The sequence below is a fragment of the Scylla paramamosain genome, chromosome 9, assembly GCF_035594125.1.
Source record: "Scylla paramamosain isolate STU-SP2022 chromosome 9, ASM3559412v1, whole genome shotgun sequence".
NCBI lineage: Eukaryota > Metazoa > Arthropoda > Malacostraca > Decapoda > Portunidae > Scylla > Scylla paramamosain.
The window spans coordinates 26,254,299-26,272,635 of NC_087159.1; the positions used below are offsets into that span (position 1 = coordinate 26,254,299).

At 38.1% G+C, this 18,337-nt stretch overlaps 1 protein-coding gene across 2 annotated transcripts; it reads left to right on the forward strand.

Annotated features, from left to right (window-relative positions):
- The first annotated feature begins 159 nt into the window (after positions 1-159).
- On the forward strand, positions 160-16,599 carry LOC135103777 (uncharacterized). 2 transcript variants are annotated; one of them, XM_064010498.1, is made up of 25 exons: positions 160-325; positions 1,480-1,655; positions 2,392-2,478; positions 2,653-2,752; positions 3,309-3,382; positions 3,789-3,843; positions 4,094-4,362; positions 4,556-4,838; positions 5,552-5,688; positions 6,551-6,679; positions 6,850-6,930; positions 7,103-7,267; positions 7,674-7,871; positions 8,055-8,150; positions 8,675-8,819; positions 9,369-9,544; positions 10,361-10,419; positions 11,339-11,501; positions 11,857-12,003; positions 12,389-12,571; positions 13,409-13,516; positions 13,775-13,886; positions 14,174-14,405; positions 15,351-15,538; positions 15,948-16,599. In XM_064010498.1, exons 1-25 carry the CDS (start codon positions 316-318, stop codon positions 16,172-16,174), a joined length of 3,600 nt encoding a protein of 1,199 aa, XP_063866568.1. In that variant the 5' UTR covers positions 160-315; the 3' UTR covers positions 16,175-16,599. The 2 variants fall into 2 exon arrangements, with proteins under 2 accessions (XP_063866568.1, XP_063866569.1); XM_064010499.1 differs by having other exon boundaries at positions 1,483-1,655.
- The last annotated feature ends 1,738 nt before the right edge of the window (positions 16,600-18,337 follow it).

The following is an 18,337-nucleotide window of genomic DNA, read 5'->3' on the forward strand; positions in this document are numbered from 1 at the left end:
GACGTGAATCCTCTGTTCATCACATAATATTGGAATAAAAACTTGAAACGCGTGTGAAAAAGCGATTAACGTGTTTTCTGAAGCAGTAACTCTTCGCGCGGTGTGTGAATGAGGGATTGTGACGTCATAGTCTCCTCGCCCCTGATTGGTGGATGCCTTTGTTTGGGCGTGACGTAGAAACATGGCTGCCATCAAGGCACACTTGCTCGAATTTGACTTGTAGTTTTTATTTAATATTTCCGTTAATTTGTAATATCACGCCACCAAATTTTGTAGGAGGAAACCTGAAGACCTGCTGCCTCGAACGTCAAGGAAATGTGGCCTGGTGAGTAAAAAGGAAAGGCGCATTTGGCTATTTAGTGCCGAGTGGCTGGAATCTTCTTCGAAAACGGGAATTATGCAGCTCAAACATGGCGACCTGTGTGGCTTAATCCAGGTAACACTTGATTAAATAGTATTGGTACTTGGGGTTGCAGTGCGTGGCGGAGTAGAGGAGTGGAGGAGCAAGGCGTAGTGGTGGGCGGGACACAAATGTGGTGGTGGGCGCCGCTGATAAACATGTGTGTGAGTATTGGCGGGAAGAACAGTGCCACCTCCATCCTAGCAACGGGAAGGGAACGGTAGTGATAACAGGCAACGGTGCTGGTGACGCTGTGATCCTTGTAGAGGATTGTCACGGCTGTTGACTTGTATGGTGGAGACGTGAAGAGAGTGGCTGGCAGCACCTGTGGCCGTGCATTGGGGTGGTAGTATTGTTATGACCTGTCTGCAACCGGTGCTTGTCAACCTGATTATTATATCTGCCTTAAATGTATGTATATATGGGTTAGGTAAGATCAGATTTGCCGGTGAAGTGATTTGCGCCCCAGAAATGGGAGGTGGTGGCATTTGTCGTGTGGTCTGACGTGCCCAGGATTAGCTGTGGTCACCGTGCCCCGCCGTTGTAGCACGCGTATTTATTCATAGTAGTCATGTCTGCTACAGCTGCATAATAAGTCAGGAGCATATTTTCACAGATGTTTAGTAGGAATTGATAAGTTATAACTGGTCCACCTGGTATCACCAGATCAATAAGAAATGTTAATAATAATTGGATTTGATGCAACCCTTAGGAAGTAGCCATTGCATTGCAACACTGAATGCAAGTGTGAAGCATCACCCAAAACCTGTAAATAAATACATAGTATTTGGTTAACATCACATGTGTTTCATACAAAGTTATGTTAATTATGTAGCCTCCTGAGTGGGTAAATTACCACTTAGACAGGTGTGCTCACTGTTCACCTGAGTAGATCTTATTCAGTAATTTGGTAGAAGGAAGCATAAGTGTCTCATTAAGTAAAATTATATGCAGTTATACCAATTTTCTCATAAGTGATCACTGATGGCTGAACTGGAGTTTGCTGACACAAGTTTGCAAAAAGTGGAAATAGGCAAGATTTGAGATGAACTCTAAGTAAGTGATGTTAATGTCCCCAGCAGGCGATGTATCAACCACCACCCAAGCCAAGGGAACCACAGGGGAGCTGGTGCTGGAGTGTGAGTCCGAGGCACTCTCAGATGCCCAGCTCAGCAACATCCAAAAGCTCAAGGATGAACTTGTCAGACTGCAGAAACTCATCCAGACAAATGCAAATACAGTGCAACCAGTGCAAGTAAGACTAATTTGCTTTATAATTGTTTTATTTTCCTGGCAGTCATTCCAGGACTATTTTGTGCCTCCTGAAATCTGATATTAAATCAAGTAATCCCAAGTGCATTGTTGGGATGACAGAGCTGTAACACCCTCATTGAACACCTGCTGTAAGGAAAACCTTGTCTTACATCCCTTATCATTGCTATATGTCACTCATTGAACCATGGGCTGTTTTAACTTTTCCATTCAGAATGAACCACATAGTATGTGTGTAATCATTTTATGGTATTTTATCATATCAGATATATATATATATATATATATATATATATATATATATATATATATATATATATATATATATATATATATATATATATATATATATATATATATATATATATTGATATATTTGTTAAAATCATCTGTGCTAGTGTTCTGTTAGCAACTCTTGGTTAAGACCATTAACACTGGAATTTGAAGAGTACCAGTACTTAGAAATTGTATGAGAAAACTGAAAACTAGAAGTTCATTTTGTGCTGTATCTGTTGGCCAGTTTGTAAACATTATATGCAGATTGATACACAATGAAATGTTTTCATTATAAGATGACAGTCTCTAGAATACAAAGCAAGTTATAACATCAAAAAGAAAGTCTGAAGTTTGACTAGATTTCAATATGCATTTTTTTTATTTATTTATTTTTATTTATTTTTTTTTAAGGTTGCAAATACAATATTGTGTACTGATTACAGAAGCCAAGTGAGATTACAGTACCAGTACTTGTCAATGGCACCAGCACCCCAGCAGTGGGTGCCTCCCTCACTAATGGACCCAGCATGGTGAGTGCTTCCTTCTGCTTCACGACACCTAGAAATGGAGGAAGTGTGTGTGTGTGTGTGTGTTTTAACAGTGGGTAGCTGTGAAAAAGAGGAGGGGGGTGTTTTGTTTGTCACTAAATTAGTTTTGTTCCTCCTTGAGACTGTCTGATTGTAGGGATGTCTTTTGTTTCCCAGGTGGGGCTTCAGGTGCCACAGTTCCTTCTGCTGCAGAATGGTCAGATGATTGCTGCCAGCTCCACCCTTCAGCCAGCCACCATTTCCACTACCAGTCCAAGTATGTGACACACTTTGGTATTGATTTCTTATTGAATTTATTAATTTATGTATTTATGTGACTTTTTACCAAACTGATATGCTTCCACCAAAAGGATACATTGCACATACACTCAATCACAACCACAAACATTCTTTCACATTTTAGCTTCTTTGAGGACTGATCCTCACGGACCACATTGTGCAGGGATCAGTTACACAGCATATCTGAGTCTCAGGACATTGGAATTCAGCCATAAAACTGTGTACTCTTGCTGCATCAGAGTAGACACATCTCTTCTATGTCTCACATTACCAGCTGATAAGGCCAGATGTGGTTAACCTCCTATTGAGGTTTACAAAGCCACATCACCATTTATTGACTCACAGCTGTGTCTCATTCATTTTTATCACACAGTGGACCTCATAGCTTATGATCTCTGCTGATTCACAAAATCTTAACAAGGCGTCCTAATATTGGTTAAAACTTAGCTACCAGATACCAGGTTCATCTTATTTGAGCCATCCATCTTGTAGTCCCAGTGGCTGCTTATTAATAACATTTTTTTATGTTTCAGGCCTTGTCCCTTCTTCAGGCAACTCCTTTCCTATTGCTACCACCCAAAACAACATTAACACCCTCACTTTCAAGGTAACATATGACTCAGTACACATGAAGTGACTATATTCCACTGATGAGATGTCAAGAATTAATTGTTGCGTAGGGATGTATAATTTTAGGATTAAATTTTTTGAAAGGTAAGATAAATGGGTATGTGTGGATAATGGTCCAATGAAAGAAAGAAAGGAATTATTACAAGATGATAAGACTGGAAGATGGAAGGAGTGGATGTCACAATTTCTGTAGATGTAGCTGAAATGTAATTGTGTGAAAATGTTATACTAGCGTTTTATTTTCATTTTTATTTTCAATGTCTGTGTGTGTGTGTGTGTGTGTGTGTGTGTGTGTGTGTGTGTGTGTGTGTGTAAAAAGCAAGAGAAAAAAAGTGATCTTTGTTTAAGAAATATGCATTCAATATCCTTCTGTCTTTTTCCAGCCAAGTACTACAACCCGTGTGTCATCCGTCACCCAGGCAGCTACTCGTCCCCCAAGTGAGTGTGATCTCATAGTGCTTCCTCATTTGTCACTGCTTACCCCCTTGGCATCAGCCTGTGTGGTGGCCATCTCATTAGCACTGGAATTGTTGGACTGGTTACTACTAATGAACAGTATATGTGTAGTGTTGTACTAAAGCATGAATTGTGTAAGTACATTTCTCCTGATTATGTGATGTATGGCCTTTATTGATATTATGTACTCCCAGAAGAACTTGTAGATAATGTGTTTTAATTGTTCCTGCAGGAATGACTGCCAGCAGTGGGAAGAGCAGCAGCAACAGCAGCAGCAGCTCCTCCAATGCAGTCACCAACAACAACAACAACAACAACAACAACAACAACAACAGCAACAACAACAATAATAATGATAATGCTGATATCCAAGTTCTGAGTGAAATACGATCTATACCCCAGGGGACTCCTCCTTCTCGGAGCTTGAGGGACGTGCGGATCTCAGGTGCTTCCATTACTCCTTCCACCAGTAGCAGTACCAGCACCACAACTGCATTTAAGGTGGGTGTCAGTTTTTCATTCTTGTGATACCATCTTGCATTACTCAGTGCCTGGTGGGATTTTTCTTTATGAATTGTTGCTTTATAAACTAGATCTTTTTTTTTTTTTTTTTTTTTTTTTTTTTTTTTTTTTTTTTTTTTTTTTTTTGTGGGGTGTTCAGTATTTAATTTCCCCTCTCTCCCCTCTCTTGCAGTCAAATACATCCATCACCAACATGGGTGACAGTGATGTGATGAATGGAGTTACAGTTGTCAGTAGTTCTACAAGTGATACAGCAAGGATGAGTACTACCAACATGGTCTCCAACACTGCTAATGTGTCCACCACCAGAGCTGCAGCTGGTACCTCTACCACCACCACAGCCACCTCATCCTCCACCTCGAACGCATGCAATAAATATCCACTGCTGAACATTGTTGCACGTCCGAGGAACACACTGCCTCCCTCTGTTGCCATGAACCAACGTAAAGAACTTGGTATGTATAATGTTGAGGAAAAACAGATAACCATTTTTTTTTTTTTTTTTTTTTTTTTTTTTTATGTAGGAAGGATACTGGCCAAGGGCAACAAAAATCTAATAAAAAAAATGCCCACTGAAATGCCAGTCCCTAAAAGGGTCAAAGCAGTGGTCAAAAATTGGTGGATAAGTGTCTTGAAACCTCCCTCTTGAAGGAATTCAAGTCATAGGAAGGTGGAAATACAGAAGCAGGCAAGGAGTTCCAGGCAGTTTGATGTAGGATGTCATAGTTGTGTTATGAATTCTCAGAGGTTCTTGTCTTGGCTGACTCTCTGCACTTTCAGGCCTCAGAGTTAAGAGCAATGTTTCTTCATAAAATTTAGTGATAGATTGGTGGTGAACTATCAATATTAGTTTGTGAAGATTGGTGGTGAGACTTTAATCAATTTGTAAGATGGCCACATCTGCTAAGGGCTTTCCTGTGATATGATGGTATAAGTTGGCCAGCTCTTTTATGTGGTTCCATGTAAATCTACAGGAATTATTGGGTGAAGGAGGCAAGTTGAGGTCTGATATGCATTTGATTATATTTGTTGAACACACACACACACACACACACACACACACACACACACACACACACACACACACACACACACACACACACACATGTACAGTCCAGTACGGGATATTTAAGCTCTCATCACATTTATCTCTCTCTCTTTCTTTCAGACACAAAGGTGAAATTGGTGCTAGTCAAATCCCCACAGGAGTTTGTGGAGTGGCTGCTGAGTGAGGGACTGATCCGCAACTCTCAAAGCTGTTCCATCCACAAAGTGTCGGCCACACAACAACCTTTCAAGCTCAAAGTGAGTGAAACACTATTTCCATTTGCTTTTATTCTGTTCTATATATTTATTCCTTTAATCATTATTTTTATTTATTTATTTTTTACTCATTTTTATTTATTCATTTATTTATTTGTTTGTTTATTTATTTTATTTTATTTTATTTTACTTATTTATTTTATTTATTTATTTATTTATTTTTATTTATTTTTTTATTTATTTATTTATTTTTTTATTTATTTATTTATTTATTTATTTATTTTATTTCATTTTATTTATTTTTTTATTTATTTTTTTATTTTAATTATTTATTTTATTTTTTTTATTTATTTATTTATTTATTTATTTATTTATTTCATTTTATTTTATTTATTTATTTATTTTATTTATTTATTTATTATTTTTTTTTTTTTTTTTGAGCTATATGAAGATCAGTAAACATGTGCTCTTTCCCTGACACAAACACTGAAACAATGTAAATACTTCTCAGACATATGTGTCAGACTGTAATTTAATTAAGTTCTACTATGTAGTAAATGGGAGCTTCCCACCTTGGTGCTCCCTTATCCTGTTTTCATGATGCCATCTCTATACTGATTTCTTCATGGGAAGCAAAGTTAATAGTGGCATAATAAGGATAAAGGGGTCATGTTTGAAAAAAGATGGTCATGCTCCAGTGGATAGCTGTCCCAAAGGGATGTGCCCAGTGTAGCAGATGCTTCACAATGTGCCTTTTTCACTGAACATTTATTCTCCTTTTTCTTCTATCATTATATTGATTAGCATTGTCAACACACACACAAAAAAAAAAAAAAAAAAAAAAAAAAGTCTTATGACAAGGATGCTTTTGCTATTTGGTCACTGTCATGTCTTATCTTTGCAGCTGGGAATGTTTTCAGATCCCAAGGCTCTTGCAACAAGTGGGGGATATGTGTGGATTAGTGAATGTTGTGGAAAGAAATACATTTCTGTTTACAGTGGCTCTATCTTTGGTTCTACCCCAATAGACAAGGTGAGGATTGGACTTAATGCATTCACCTTGCATGAAGTGTTTATAGTAGCTTCATATGTTGTAGAAGTGTTTGTGGTTGAAGATGATGTAAAGAGATTAAAATGTGTTGACAGTAGGATGGTTTGACTAAATATTCAGAGAAAATAAATTGAATTTTATTTCATTACAAGGTGCCACCAACTTCAGTGCTGAAACTGATCTATCACTGGGGCTGCCAGACCTCCATTAGCAATGTAGAGAACTGGGTCAAGGTGAGTGTAAGACTACAGTAGGTCTGGTCAGGGAATTATGAAGTCATCTCAAGAACTCACTTAAAAGCTTTTTAGTGTTCATGTCCAGAAATATACTTGAAATAAGTTTTTTTTTTTTTTTTTTTTTGCAAGATAGAAATGTAGTAGTGGTGTTCTTTGTGTTTTATTTTAGGTGGAAAAGAGCTTCATCAACAAGATGTTCCAGTACTTGCGATGCGTGTGTTCAGTCATGCTGCAGGACAAGGTTTACGACTTTGGCTTTGATGGCACCACAGTGGAGCTCGGCATTGTCAGTCTTGGCACCAGCACTGCTGATGGCACCAAGAAAGCTGTCAAGGTATGGAGTGAGAAACAGTTGTGTTAATAATATAATTCAAACCACAATAGTAGATTATCTCATATATGTTCCTTAGAACTCCCCTCAAGGGGATGGCTATGATAGGATTCCATAGGGCAGCAGTCAACCACCTCATAAGAAGGACAGCTGGGAAATTTATTGGGACAGTTCTTACTGCTGTAAGCTTAGATAACTCATATTCATGCATTATATGCATCATCAGGCATCTCACTTCCTTGTGGTAAACTTTAAACAAGAGGTGACTTGTTATAAATACCTCTAAGATATTTTTTTTCTGTACTTGATTCATTCATTCTATGTTTGGGTAACTATAGCATCAATTTGGTGCCCACAAACACAATGGATCATGTACTCATGTTGTCTCACCCTTGTCTTACCCTTGCAGGTGGAAATTCTTGGGCTGTATGATCGCAAAATGAAGTCATACCGACTGTTTGCATCAGAACCTGAGCCTGGGAGCTCTTCCCGTCAGAGGTTTGTGCGTATTCTGAAGCCTCTGGAGCGAGTGGTGCACACCAATGCACTCATCCTCTGTGACCAGTCAGTGGACCGGAACTGTCTATACAACATGAACTTTACCAGGGTGAGCAGCAGCACCACCAAGAATTACCTTGTCATTATAAGCTTATTATCTCTCTCTCTCTCTCTCTCTCTCTCTCTCTCTCTCTCTCTCTCTCTCTCTCTCTCTCTCTCTCTCTCTCTCTCTCTCTCTCTCTCTCTCTCTCTCTCTCTCTCAACCCTAGTATCCCTTTCTTTCTCATTGCAGGTTAGTGTGTGTGAGACCAATGACAACGAGGACAGCCTCCAGTACAATGCACGCATCATGACTTACCTGCGCAAGCACGTCCCAAAAATGTTCCAGGTTAGCTCCATTCCAATCTCTTTCCTCCATTATGTATTATTTGTATATTTTATGTATCCATTTACTCACTCATTTACATACATTTATTTGTGTATCTACATATATCTATACATTTGTATAGTATTATTTCTGTAGGTGCTATGCCTTTGAAGTTGAAATGGACTGCAATCCCAGATTACTAATTTTCAATCACAAGAAATGTTTATTGCTATATATATATATATATATATATATATATATATATATATATATATATATATATATATATATATATATATATATATATATATATATATATATATATATATATATATATATATACATACATACATACACATAGTGTGCTTGTGTGTGTGTGTGTGTGTTTGTGTGTGTAATATGGTACTGTGGAGTCCCAGACCTTGGATAAGTATAAGTAATTAATGATATTTGAACATAGTTTGACTCCCTGATTAAGGAAAACCAAAAACAGTAATACCTAATGGCCAAATTTATTTCACATTTTTGCCTTGTCTTCCCCTCAGAGTGCCTTGTCACAGCTCAACTTGCAGCAGGTGCAGCTGGTGCTGGATGAACTCTGTTGGCGGGAACGCTATGGCCACTGTGCAGCTCAGGCATACAGCAACATGGTGGAGCACATCATCTACCTCACTGCAAGAGAGGCTGAGAGTTAGTTGCATTGGGCAGCAGCATGTCTTTCAATTAATCTCTGTCTTTAGTCTCTGAGAGTTAGGCATATTGAGAGGCCTGTTTGTGCTGTGGCTTTTACATTTGGCATACAACTGGGAAGTCTCCAGTTTAACTGCTGTGCCAGGTAGAGGCAGTTTGAATAGGTTTCTTATAATGCTACTTGTTCTCTAAACACAGAGAATAGGTATTTAGAGCCAAGTCAAGAAACTATGACTATTATTTTTAAAGACAACATTTTAAAATTAATCTAGTGTTATTTGAGAGACAAAACAATATGAGCATTGTATTATGTTAGATTTGTGGTGCAAGAGTATTTGAATTACTTTAATACTTACGACATCAGTAGATATATTTACTGCATTGTGTGGACTAAAACATGAGAGCAGGATACAAGAGAAGATTCAGTGGAATGGAGATGAGGTGCAGTTGGTGATATCCCATTTATCAGTGAGTGTATGACAGAAGGCATCCAACAACCACCTGTTATTCAAATTGCAAGCTAACCTGCTAATCCACAATTCCTGCCAGATCCTGGAGTGCTGCACTTGCTGGAATTTGTTGCACAGTCACCACATCATAACTGGAGGTATAAGAGTCAGCATGTTCCCAAGGGCCCCACCTCCCTGCAGCCTTCCATCATCATGAACACCTTAAACAACACTGGCCCCATCAATCCACAAGTCACCCTTGACCAAAGTGCTGTGGTAAGTGTGGCACAGTGTCTTGATATATTAGTTGAGCAGTTTAAGGCATCACACTGGGTCATATGTCATTGATGGGATAGTGTGTCTTGATCTCTTTTTCTCCCTCCAAAGAGGCATTGCTTTCATTATGACTTTAATGACCACAGTTGGTGCTTCTTGTTCTCATCTTGAGTTGTCTTTCTTATATTGTGAATTTGCTTGAACCTTCATTTGATTTCACCCTAATATCTACCTATGCCATGCTATCATTTTACATTAATCTTCCTTATTTCATTCTCACTGTAATAGCTTGCAGGCAGTGATTCCTAACCTTTTACAGTAGTTTACCCAACTCAGCATGGCATGTTAAGTCTAAATTTTGTCTTCTAGCAAAAAGCCTGTTCCACATTGTATCCCACTTATACTATTTTAGTTAATATTTAGTACTATGTCCTCCAACCTCACTGAACTGGTCTTCCTGTCTGTTTGTCTATCCATATGTAATGTCTGTTCACAGGAACTCCCCAAGACAGTAGCCACAGCCAAAGAGTCTACATTTACTCATTTCCTCTTCCTCATTCTCTTTCTCACATGCTCCACAATTCTTCCCTCCCATTTCACTGCAGATTATCCTTTTACCCGGAAAATGTCTACTGTACTATACACTTTCTTCATTTCACTTTTTGCCACTTTTTGCATGTGGTCAGAGTACCTCAAGATGCCATGTGTGATGCTCTCAGCCACTATATATTTCATTTGTTTTTGTTTACTCTGAAGGTTCAAGTTTTTGTTCATGTATAATCTCACAGTATTAAGTGGTTTGATTCCCTTTCACAGACACAAACTCCCTTGGATCACAGCAACAAAGTATTGCTCACAGCCCGGCGAATCCAAATGTAAGTAGTGTGTGTGTGTGCATGTGTGTGTTTTACCTGGTTGTGGTTTATGGGAGGGGAATAATCTTATAGTATCCCTTCTCTATATCTATCCAGTTTGGTCTTAAAAGCATGGACAGTTATGGCATTGAGAACATCTTCACTGAGTTCATTCTATTTGTTCACACTTCTATGAGGAAAACTACTTCTTAATGTCTCTTCTTTCTTCAACTTCTTACTGTGTCCCCTTTTACTCTGTCTAAATTTATAAAATATTTTTTGTCCACATTTTCCATACCATTTATCATTCTATAGATGTTTATTAAATCTCCTCTTTCTCTCCTATTTTCAAGGCTAGGAATTTCCCACATTCTTAATCTCTCTTCATAGGTCAACTTACTCAACTCTGGAACCATCTTAGTGACTGCTCTTTGTACTCTTTCTAGTTTTTATAATATTCCTCTTTGTATGAGGAGACCACACCACTGCCACATATTCCAATCTTGGTCTTATCATGGAAATCAACAACTTTTTTTTTTTTTTTTATCATTCCTTCATCCATATATGTATGTGTATGTCAGAACTAGCTTTACTATGGTTATGTCTTTCGTACCTTTATGTTTCATCTTAATCTCCTGTTTTGAGTATCTGCCTTTGATGGTTATACATTTGTGCTTGTGCATTTATGATTTACTGGATCACCAAGTGTTAATATCCACCGAATGATGTAATTCATTTTAGAAAACCAGTAATTCCAAAATGTTCATTGTTTTTAAATAAGTTTGTATAATAGTTTCTTTTGCTTATCTTTCTATTCCATAGATTGATGTTTTATTATGTTTATATGCATGTCTCTGTTAGAACATGTACTAATCAGGAAACATAAACATAAAGCTTTATATACACTACGTTTCCATGGCTTTTGTTTTTGATGGCACAGAGGATCAACAACAACATCTCCAACCAACAATGTGGCTGTCACTCCCCCCCCTGCCAAGGCAGACACCACTGAGCTGGAACCTTTCTACTATGGTCAGATTCAGGGTGATCCAATGCTGGGCCGTGAGGTCAACACTGCTAAATTTGTCTGCCATATCTGCTCGGTGAGGCTCTGCTAGGTCAGGAGCACAGAGGGAGGTAGAATAAAGCTAAAACTAAGAGCATCTGAAGTAGTAACCTTCATTTCTCTTATTGTTCTTGTTATTGTTTTGAAAGATTGGTTCTATATTTGTGTTGGGTTAACCTGATAAACATAGTTATGAGCAACTTAATTGTAAGTTCCTTGTTGTCAGGACCCTCATAACCTATCCCATGTCTTGCATGATTTGCCTAATAACTGATGATACTGGTGATGACTGATTCACAAAGCAAAGGGTCTCCTGCTGCTTGGTGACAAAATTGCCATCTGTTTATTCTTGATCTTCAAGGTCCTGAATCATTCCTCTCCTTCCTGCCCAGATGGTGTGTGAAAACAACATTGATTTCTACACCCACCTCAAATTCCACCTGAGCCGCTCGGCACCTTATGGGGACAACAAAGTGTGCTGTGACTACTGTGCCGAGCACTTCACCACAGAGGAGAAGAGGATTTTCCACCAAAGAGTTGTAAGAGGATATTCCTCTCACCTCTCTCATGACTGTATTCCACTGGCTGATCTTTCTGCCTCTCTAATGACATGCTTTAGAAACTTACAAAGTGAAATCTTCAAACAAATGTTTAGGAAATGATAAAAGCAAGTTATGAACCAGTGATCAGCTATTCTATTGCTTGTTAGAGTCTGCATTTTCCAATACTATCTATATTAATTTATTTGATATGGAAACGGTCCATCAGCTTTGCTGCTGGCTGTGAGGCATTTATAGGATATATTCAGTATTCCCTTTGTGCCAAAAAAATGTTTTAGTGAACAGGGGTAGAGGGCTGGAATTCTCATTAAAAAAATATATATATATTTGTGCATTCTTTACATGTGTCTCTTGCCTTTCATAGAAACACATGCACTTGGATGCAAGATTATTGTGGTGCCGCATCTGCTCTGAGGGTTTCATCAATGAGTACAACTTGGTGAACCACATGGCTAAGAAGCACTATGAGAGTGAGTTGCCATACCGTTGTGAGGTGTGCAACTTTGTCACCTCCATCCTCTACAGCCTCATTGACCATTTCACTACGGTGAGTGGTGGGAGAGATGCTCTTGTAAGGGTGTGGTGGTCTTTGGAAGTGGAAGGTGCTCTTGTTGTCACAGGAGAGAATGGGGGCCTCAGGTGTTGGAGAGTGAGTGGAAATTTAAAGGAATGTGCTGTGTGAAGGAGTGAGTTGATGCGTGTGTGTGGGTGTGGATGTGGATGTGTGTGCATGTGTAGAGGAAGTATGGGCTTGAGTTCAGTCTGTTGATAATTACAATCCAGTGTAGCCTAAAAGATAAAGAAAAAAAGATAAATTTGTAAAAAATATTAATAATGTATGAAGGTTACAGACAAATAATACAGGACAGTTTGGGACTTTTTTGTTTTTGCAAGGAAAAACTTCAGGATGGTTTGAATTTCCTGACAAAACAAAAGTTATCTGATTTTCTCATAGACCATGACATTAATTAGTTTACAGAAATAATCACTTCTTTCCTGGAGTAGTGCATTATTATTCATCTAAATCATCATTCCAGTTTATGCATCAGGGAGCTTTAAAAAAAGATTAGACAAATTTATGGATGGTGATGATAGGTGGTAATAGATAGGTATGTTTCTTATCTCATCAGCTGGTCAGACCAAGTGTTAGGGAAACCTCCCATTCAGGTCCTCAAGGCTGTGCCCTGTTTATACATTACATCTGCTTACCATTTATACATTCATTCTCATTCATAGCACAGGTGAAGTCAGAACAGATGAAGCCAGACTGAGGTCATGCTGAAAGTATGGTAGAAATTCCAAGTCTTAAGATTGTAAATGGAGCAATGCCAGTGATAGTTGTGGTGTCCCATTAATTTTTCATAACCTTATCTTTCTCTACCAGGAGCACAAGAACACAGCCTACGTGCAGTGTCACTTCTGCCTTTGTGTCAAGTCTATAAGTCCAACAACAAGTAGCTCCTTTTCCAATCGCATGTATCAGCATTTGCAGGTAAGATACACACACACACACACACACACACACACACACACACACACACACACACACACACACACACACACACTTCTGAGATATTTCTAACAAAAAACATTGCTGATAATGACATAATGCAATGCTACAGTTGTAAGTTAACCTAAAATGAGAGTTTAAAATATGACTCTTAATAATTACTTCATCACTTTTAACATCATCTGAAAAAATGCTCATAAATCTGATTCTAAAATGACACCTTCACTCTCGCTCACGCAGAGACACATGCATCAGCATACTCGCTGCAAACAGTGTCAGCTGTGTTTCTACAGTACATATCTGAGAGATGAACATAGGAAGAAGGACCACATCAGCCGTGCTGGCTTCCCAGGTGAGCTTTGTAGCCTCCTGTCCAGTGTAATCAAGAAATTTGTTTGTATATTAGGTGTGGCATGTTTAGTGAAATTAGTGAAATGTTTACTGTATTTCTTTAACCTATTTTCTTGTAGATGGATTGGGTCCTGCATAAACTATTTGTCCACCAAAGTATTGCAAATTGTTACTGACTATTTGATTGTTAAACATTTTTCTGAATGAAGTGATAATTAACCTCTTTTCAAGCAGACTTGACCTTAACTTAAAGCACTGGTTTATATTTAAATTCGCTGGTTACTTTAGGGCTGCAACGCTACAAAATTCCTGCTGGACAGAAGACCCGCATCATGTTCCGACCCTGGATCAGGAAGCAAGGCTCACCTGGGAGCTCCACCACCAATACACTGGCCATGGTTGTCCCAATGGCCTTGTCTACTACGCTTGCGTGGCATGAATTCAAGATTGATGTTCCTGACATTAAGGATTACAATTGCTTAGAATGTAATGGCAAATTCTCCATTTCCAATCACTTCAAGTATGTATTCTGTTCCTGTAACTTGGGGGGCATATGGTTTTTATTTTTTATTTTTATTTACTTATTTATATATTTATTTATTTATTTATTATTATTATTTTATTTATTTTATTTTTTTTTTATGTAAATGTTAATATGTATGTACTATCCCAGACTTCCCTGACACTGCTTAAGTAACTCTCATGCAGGCTTTAGAAGTGTGCTTCTGCATTACTCAAGTTGTTTACAGTAAAATCCCTCTTATCCGGCATCAACGGGACCGCTGACATGCCGGATACTTGAATATTGCCAGATACTTGAATAGAAGTGAAATTATGTCCACAATCACCACCCTACACTCATGCATCTTACCATAACAAAGATCAGCTGATCTTAATCAGGAGCTGATCTGATCAGCTGCTTAAGTGTAAGCACAAAACGCTTCCTCTTTTCTACAACTTTAGGCATGATGAAGGCGTCGGGCGATAAACAGTGCACATGCGGGACTGAGTCACTGAGTAAACACAGTCCAGTGGGCTGCGGGTGGCACAAAGCAGTGCGCTCTGGTGGCAAGGGGACAAAGTATGCCTCGCGCAGGAATTTTAATCGATTTTATGAGTACACATTGATTTTTTATTGATTTTAAGGCTCGGGGAAAAATGTGCCGGATACTCGAATGCAGGATGAGAGGGATTTTACTGTACTTTTATCTGTTCTCTGTCTATTTACTCCCTTTTCTGGGATGTTGGCCAGGTATAAAGGTTCCAAGAAATAGAAATGTTATATTGTTTGGTAGAAAGTACAAAAGTATAAAATCATTTAATATGTGTGAAGTAAGAGAGTGGTTAGCATAGAAAAGAAAGCTTTGGTATGCTATTTAATGAAGAATGACTTGGAAAGAAGAAAGTTGCAATTAGAAAAATTTTCACTTACCAAACTCTTAAAGTGCTATTGTGGTTGCTGCAGGTCCTACATGAAGTGTACCCGCTGTGTTTACTCCACCTGCTGCCGGAACATGATCTCAAAGCACGCTGATGACTTCCATCCCCAGGGACGCAACAGAAAAAACAAATATAAACTTGCTCCTCCCGTTGTCCTCCCAAAACCCCTTTTCTGTATCTGTGGCTTCAGCTCCCGCAGTGGCAACCACCTAGGTGAGTGCACACACGCAATTATGGCTAGTTAATCATCTTTTTACTGCACTTTTTACTAAGTTTATATGAGTTGGCCATTTTGAAATGAAATCAATATAACCTTAATAGTCCACATGCTTCTCTCATGTGACTGCACATATTTGTGACTTATACCACACTCCATGCTGCTATCTTTAATGGATATCAATATTTTTTTTATATCCCTCTTGGCTTCCATGCATTCCTTCTACTTATAATTCTTATCAGTGCCTATCTCACTTTTGTCTTTGGCCTTCTCAGATAATTAAATTGATTTAATGAAGATTCTTAGATGTGGCATATGAATTTTAACTTATCCTCAGTCATTCTCACAACACTTAATCAAGAATCCTGATATTACCTCCAACTGAAATCTTTATTCTCCATCCAGCACGGCATTTGGTCAAATGTGAAGGGGGAAGGAAATCTGCCTATCCATCAGTGTCAGATGCAATGGTGTACCAGGGTGACGTGACAGGAGGCATGCTGAACCTGGTGGGCAATCTTGGTCTCGAGAACATTGGTTTGGCCTCCATCCTGCCTGATGTTCCCATCAACAACACATCCCTTGACATGGCTCATTTTATGAGTGTATCCATGGATGTTGATGACAGCTGAATGCAAACATTCATAAATTCACATGTAAATCTTTGTGATAAGAGTCATGATCCAGCCATCAGTGCTTTAGTGAAAGTCAGCAGTTCTTCATGTTTCTTTACCTCCATCATGCTGACTGCAATCCACTTCTCTTACTTTTCCTACCTGTCTGCTCAGCTGTGAAAGAAAAGACATTCACCTGACTTTTGTCCTAGACTTATGAGTCAGAAATGCATGTTCCATGGAGTACAGCTCCATAACTGGCTTAATTTTGTAAGCCACTGAAGGTTATGTATTTAGTACTTTTTTTTTTTTTTTTTTTTTTTTTTTTTTTTTTTTTTTTTTTTTTTTTTTTATAGCATTGTTGTATAGACTGTGTGTGTGTGTGTGTGTGTTTGTGTTTGTAAGAGAGGAATAGAAAAAGAATAACAAATTTATAAACCACTGATATGAATGTTAATTTTCATAAATTATTTCATTACACACACTTGATCAGCAGTGGGTCAAAATTTTGATGCTAACGTAGAAAGTCAATGTTTTTAGACCAGGAAGATGAGTGAATGAAAATGTGACTCTTTTGTTAGGAAAACTGATATGGCTGTAACTCACTTTTGTTAAAAGGTAGCTTGAAATTGGCTGCTTTCAGTGTTGGGTTAAGGAAAGGTAGAATCATTCTCTGATGACTTACCCCTTCCCTTATTTTTTTATTTATTCATTTTTTTAAGTCATACATTTAACAAGGAAATCAAACCTAAAAGATTACAGAACTGAACATCATTATAGAGATAATGCTGAGCTTGTGACCCATTCTCTTCCTTGTCAATTTTTCCTATTTTCCAACTAGTGATGTGGATTAGTGCCCTTGACAGGTGAATTCTTATGGATGTTTAGTGAGTGGTAGTGAGCTTAGATTAGCCAATAATTAGTCCAGTTGGAGGAGCAGTCAGGATTGTCTGGACAACAACACTCTCAGGGATTTGGCAAGTCCCCATAATAGCCCACATGACAAATTCTTAGGTTGTTTGATCTTTTCTGAGGTGTCATGAGTGATGGTATTGTTATGATAGGACCATCTGCACCCAACTTGTAAGGATAGCTGTGATGAAAGGCACTAGCTTTGGTTCTGGAACACTGATATTTTAAACCACCCAACAATTAAGCACCAGCTGTTGTTAATATGACTATAGCTTAAATTCTTATCATGGTGGAACCTCGGTTACCGAATGCCTCCCTTTTCAAATATTTTGGTTTTCAAACAAAATTTTTGACTCATTTATTGCTTCAGTTGTGGTACCATAATTTAGTTCTGGAACAAAGTTACTTGATTTCAAATATTAAAACACACTGTAAAAGCTGCTGTTTATTATTAATTTACAGTTTCTATAAATATCTACTTCGTTTATATATGTATTATATATTTATTATAGATATTTGGAGGAGAGACACAGATTGTAAGACAGTAATTCAATCTTTAAAATAAGGTAAATATGAACCCATTGAAAAGCTCAATGTAAACAAACCGTTTTCAGCACTCAGGAGTAATCCAGAGCTACCTGTGGCTCTCTTGATGACCCCCAATGCCATCACTACTGCACAGTTGCATTTTTCCTTTTGCTTTTCCCAGCAGCAAGATGCCTAAGTGTTATGATCACCTTCATTTTGATGGTAAGTGGGTTGCTCCTCTCTGTATTTGGACTTCTATTCATATTCACCACAATGTTTCTCAGACACTCCAATCATGAACCTATTGGTTTTGAATTGAGAGTATATATAGCACTGTGCTATCAGGCCACCATATACTTTGCTGTCCAAATGATGTGATCATTTCAGAGGTTGTGTTTAAGTCCATGTTTTAGTGAAATTTAAAGTCCGTAAGAAAAGTTCAGGGAGATTGATGAAGAGAATGCATGTCAAAAGCATACTAAGTAATTCTTGCATGAGATAAGATATTGGAACTTGGTTTGGTCAAAGATGAAAATTTTAAGGGACTTAGGGCTTAGGGAGGCAATATGTAATGTGATCTTGAGTTTCCTTGAATTTTGACAGAGCTGTGAAATAGACATAAGATGAAGGGTTGCTGGTGAAGTGATCAGAGAACTGCCATATTCCATTGTTGTGGTCATGTGAAGAAAGTCAGCCAAATTTACTACATGAAAAGTATTTCTAAATTGAGAGATTTATGTA